General features: G+C 48.1%; 2 protein-coding genes across 2 annotated transcripts in view; one reads left to right on the top strand and one right to left on the bottom strand.

The window, feature by feature from the left end:
• Positions 1 to 5,480, top strand: part of sostdc1a (sclerostin domain containing 1a) — a 441,057-nt gene that overhangs the window by 213,487 nt on the left and 222,090 nt on the right. The gene's annotated exons all lie outside the window — the stretch shown is intronic.
• Positions 237 to 5,480, bottom strand: part of LOC112136584 (DENN domain-containing protein 4B) — a gene marked incomplete in the record, with an annotated part of 27,220 nt that continues 21,976 nt past the window's right edge. The window contains 4 exon segments of the mRNA XM_036215789.1: positions 237 to 1,323; positions 3,496 to 3,554; positions 3,625 to 3,787; positions 3,860 to 3,956. Coding sequence (XP_036071682.1) covers positions 1,178 to 1,323; positions 3,496 to 3,554; positions 3,625 to 3,787; positions 3,860 to 3,956 — 465 coding nt within the window.

The raw sequence follows: 5,480 nt of genomic DNA, 5'->3' as shown, positions 1-5,480 counted from the left end.
AATCGGAAGCCAACTTCAGCGTCGTAGCATCACCGGAATCAGCAGGACCAGTTCTGGGTCGGAACCGGGACGCACGTGCCCCCCCGTAACTGTGCACGCGCACCGACATCAGTCTGGATGTCTTATTCTGAACGCATCACGGTCTGCTGATGTGATCGACGTCTGCAACCCAAACGACCAGAACCACCGCCGGTTCCGGTTCTGCTTCTTTCAGGCTGGATGAACACATCCACAGCTCCGTTTAAGGACCGTCGTTTATTTCGGTTTTCTTAAAAAAACAAACATTTACACCAGAAATAAATAACAGCAAACTGGGTTCCGGTTCTGGTCGGACCCGGAGGCTCGGAGCGGAGCCGGTCCAGCTTTAGAACCGGAGCAGTGAGGAGAGACACAAAACTTAAACACCAGTAATGCAGGTCAAACAGAACCGGACACGCTCAGAACCATGGAGAGGCGGAGTTGGGTCGAGCAGGGGGAGGAGTCATACGTCAGGGGGAGGAGTTAGATAAAGGAGTGATGATCAAAAGAACAAACAAGTGTAGAGAGGAACTGAGCATGCTCAGTGGCGCTCCGATCTTCTTGGTTCAGAAAGAACATCAATAAATAAAATTTGACATGAAACAGGAAGTTGCTGTAAATAAACAGGAAGTGATGTCACTGAGCTTCATGCTGATCTTCTCTGAGCAGGTCAGAAGAACAAACGTCTCTCAGACATATTTACAGAGGAGCAGCTCAATCTGACGCCGCTGTCCTGATGGAGGCTCCGCCCAGACTCCGCCTCCACAGGAAGCTGCTCTGACTGTCTGCAGTTTCATGGCAGCAGATCAGAGACCAGCAGATCAGTCGGCGGAGAGGCAGACGGTCCCGACGCCAGCGGAGTCTCTGAGCTTTGGGTCTTCAGGCTGCGGGCAGGTGAGGAAGGGACCGCCCACCGAGGACGACACACCTGCCGGCGTTCCTGCAGCGCCTTCACGCTCCTTCTGAGGTTTCAGGACTCACACCTGTCAGTAGGTTTGAAGGAGAGGACGCTCCGGATCAGAACAACTTCTCCTGGTTCAGAGGTCGGGACGTCCAGAACCTCAGGCCCGCATCAGCTAATCCGGTTCAAACACGGATGGAGGAGACTCAGGAAGCCCGGAACGGGGAGTTCCCAGCTCCCGCCGGACCCAAAGCCCCCTCAGCACTCCAGGGGGGGGTGGAAGCTGCGCCGGCAGTCGACGGCTTTGGTGCTGGGGGGCAGAGCCCGCTTCCTCCGGAGCTCGTCCTGACTCATGGAGCCGGCGAGCCGCGAGCACGCCGCCTTGTACTTCTTATCGAAGGCCGCTGCAAGAAGAGAGAGAGGGACGGTCAAAGGAGAAGCCACGCCCTCTCCCTATACACCTCCACATCAGGTGGGCGGGTTACCTGAGAGCGCCATGTTTGGTTCTGTGTGCCCTTTTAAAGAACTAAAACACCTGCATGTGATCCGAGGCTTCCCTCAATTCTACAGCTCTAAAAGCTTCCATATTTTTGTAAAGTCTCAGATCTGGAGCTTCACCGTCGTGGTCAGTGGGAGGGGCCAGGCTTTCATGGTAATCATGAGGCTTATTTTATAATTCTCCAGATGAAAACTGGGCGTGGTCTATGATTGACAGGAGAAACTGGAGGCATTTCAGGAGACCTCGAGGTCACATGATGTTATTTTCTGATGATAAATTAACATTTGCATCCATGCAAACCGCCGGGTCACATGACCCCTGATGGGCCGGCCCTCCGAGGAGTGGCTATGCATCGCTGCAGTGTTTGTGGGCGGGACTTATGGAGACGACAGTTGGATGAAGCTTATTCAGACAAAGCAGAACAGATGGCTGCAGGACCACGCTCTGACACTAGATGGCGCCCTGATAACGTTCTGACACCACCCCTGCAGGGCAGGGTTTTAGGGGCGGAGTCACAAACTAGTCTGTCAAACAAGCAGTTGGATTTTTTATCCTCGGTGGATTCAGCCTCAGACAGGCGGATCTGATAGATCGTAGGAATGTGGCTTCTAACGGGTCCCCGAACTACGGCCCGCGGGCCGGATTCGCTGTAGGTAGCAGATGTGCTCGGCCTGTCAGATCGGCTCGGGGGCTGGCGCATAGATGACATGTAAGATTGTGATTGGTCCAGACATTAGACCACTGTCACGTGACACGGGGAATGACACACTTCCGCCATAACAAAGCACGGATTAAAAAACCGAGGAGGTCCGAACAAATACGTTAGGAATCACAAAAGGAGAAGGAATATTTGCAATCAGCCGCAAAAACCTTGACAACGAAATAATCCGATGGAGAGGAATCATCACAGGATAATGATCGTTATTTTAATAGAGAGAAATCAGGCTGGGAAGGATGAAGTTTGAGCTAAAGTGGGTGGTAGCGAGTAGCATGCTAGCTTGTTGTTGGTCGCACATTAAAAAAAAGAAAGTAATTATTCAAACGTATTTTTTTCTTAATACATCCTGCCAATGTTGAACTGGTCACACGGACCGGATGAAGTCCCGCTAGAATATCAGCTCACGTTCTGCTCCGTTACACAAACACTGAGGAGAGCAGACGTTAGTGAAGGAGCTGTTGATGAAAAATAATAAATAATAGCCCGAGCAGATCTTAACACTTTTTCTTTTCTTTTTTAAAAAATAAACTTTATTGTAAACGTCAGTTTCAGTACAGAAAAACTGCAAACTCGTTTGTTACAGTTGTGTGACGTCATCACTAGTCGCCAGCCCCCGAGCCGATCTGACAGGCCGAGCACGTCTGCTACCTACAGCGGCCCAGTTCCCACACACTATCAGAGACACATCTTTTATTTTCTTCTCAATCAGGCTGATCCAGACCCACATAGAACGTGACTTTAACTCCCTCCTTCTGCAGTCTGAGGGAGTATTTGTTGGTTTAACAGTGGTTCACTTTGTCTTTATTATTGTTTTTCTTCCGTAGGTTTTTTGGACGTCTATAACTCTTTCAGCTACGAAATATTCAGCTCTTTTTATGCTAGCTTTTTGCAAAGGCTATTTTGGAGTTTAGCTACATGCTAGCTATTTTGGCTAATTTAGAATTTTTGCCAGTTTTTGGGCTAATTTGCTAATATTTTAGCTAGCTATTCAGAGTTTGTAGTTATCAACTTCAGAATCTTCAGTGGCCACACTCAGCTTACAGCATTCACACTAGCATTATCGCAGGTAATACCATATATCTAGTTTTTAAAATGTTTCAGAATCCTTTTTTCTATAAAGATTACATAATGAATGATTTCAAATGTGGCTGTTCTTCAGAAAATGTTTACGTTTAGGTTGTGATTGTTACACTGTTTCTGTTGGCCTACAGACCGGCCCCCCATCACAGAAGAAACAGTCCCTCACAGGAATGAGTTTGGGGTCTCCAGGTTTATAACCCTGCAGGTCACAGACGTGACGACCATCCGTTCGGCCGTCCCGGAGCGTCTGCGCTTCCTCGGGTCGGTTCTGGTTCTTACCTACGTGGTCTTTGCCCATGGCAGCCAAAGTGAGGAAGAGCAGCTCCCTGTACAGACTCCTGTCAACACAAACAAACGTCACGTCTGCAGCTGAACCTCGGCCCACAGCACCTGAGCCTCCGCGCTGACCTCTGGATCCGGGCGGAGCCCTGCTTGGCGAGCGTCTCCAGGAAGAGCGCGACGGCCTTGTGCACCTCGTTCATGCCCACGTAGCGCAGCATCTCCTCCAGGAAGGACAGGCTGAAGGGGTGGTTGTGCCTCCTCCAGCTGTACACTCTCATGGGGGCGCCGCCTACCGGGGGGAGACGGAACATTCAGGGAGGTTCTGACGGGGTTCTGGGCCCGGTCTGAGTGAAGCGCTTACTGTGGATCCTCCACAGGATGTAGAGGGGGGGCCACTGGTCAGTGTCTGGCGTCAGGGTGTCCCACAGGAGGCGGATCCTCACCGCAGCACTCTCCGACTGGAACATCAGAAGAAGACTGGATCAGCACCGACTGACCCGGGTCAGACCCAAACGTCCACTCCAGGTTTACACTTCACACAGCCATCATTCACATCCACAACCGTGGTCCCGTTCGTACTGACGTCTGCGTGACGTAACATGATCTGCATCCGCACAGGTACACGACAGGTAGAGCAGGAAGTGATGAGTTTGTTCACTCAACAGAAGCAGGAAAGTTCAAAAAGAAACGATTTTCATCTCTAGAGCTGCAAGATACGAGAAAGAAAACGTCATTTTCCAGTAAGTTGCTCTGCTTTCTATCCGTCTCTGTGAAGTTTCTGTACTTTCTAACTTCTTCAGTAAGATTTCATTGTTTTCAGAGTTAAAAACATATTTTTGGACAGTTTTCTGTGTAGTCGCGTTCTCCAATCACTGAAAGGAATTCAAGTTAAATTACACGATTCCACTAAAAGTAACATTCCCGTCCAGCAGTCTGGAACCTTTAACCTTTAAAGGGAAACCAAACAGGAAGTTGGAGGCTGACTCCGCCCACAACCCAAATGTGAAAATCCAGATCATGCAGATCATGACGTGAGACTTCTCAAACAGTTTAACCAGTTACAAAATGCAGCTGTAATACCTCAATTCAACCTGTAGGGGGCAGCACACAGGCGGGTTTTGACTTTATTCTCAAGAATTAAACAAGTTTATTTTAATTTGTGAAATATTTGGCAATGACCAACAGAGAGCACTTTCAAATCTCCTTTTATAGAGGACAAAAAAGTTGATTTAGGGTTTGGTTACCCTTTACTGAGCCATTCCGGTCAAGTTCTCATTGATCACAATCCAGCAGGAGCCACGTCTTACTTCACTATGTAGAGAAACAAGACACGTATTTGTTCGTATTAATACTGTAACAATAGGTACTTCAGTATAGTAACAGAAGTACTTATAGTACTTCTGTTACTATGATAAACATAAACGAACAATTGTTTTTATTTTACATGAATATATCATATTCATAAAGAGGTGAATTTTTTTTAATGGAAAAAAGTTTGTAACTTTCTAAATTTCTAAATTGGAGTTAATTTAACGGAAACATATATTTTTAGGAGCATATGAAACGTTTAAAATCCTTGAATTTTGCTTATTAAAAGACAGTCCACCTTAAATTCCATCCATCCATCCATCTTCTTGACCGCTTCTTCCCTTTCGGGGTCGCGGGGTGCCGGAGCCTAACCCGGAGTCCCCGGTGAAAACCCACGCATGCACGGGGAGAACATGCAAACTCCACACGGAAAGGTCCCAGCCGGGATTTGAACCGGGGCCTTCTCGCTGTGAGGCAAGAGCGCTAACCACTGCACCACCGTGCAGCCCACCTTAAATTCCAGTGTGCCTTAACTATGAATTCTGGTTGTGCTTTTTGTGGTACAAAAATCAGTCAAAATGTTCATCTTTAGTAAACTAGAATACTACATCGCTTGCTTGTTGCAGCATTATGGGTATTGTAGTCAGGAGCCTGAACTAATGTAGCCACGAGGG

This window comes from Oryzias melastigma, linkage group LG16 (genome assembly GCF_002922805.2).
Source record: "Oryzias melastigma strain HK-1 linkage group LG16, ASM292280v2, whole genome shotgun sequence".
Classification (NCBI taxonomy): domain Eukaryota; kingdom Metazoa; phylum Chordata; class Actinopteri; order Beloniformes; family Adrianichthyidae; genus Oryzias; species Oryzias melastigma.
The sequence above is the reverse complement of the archived record's forward strand: the minus strand, read 5'-3'. Positions and strand labels throughout refer to the sequence as shown.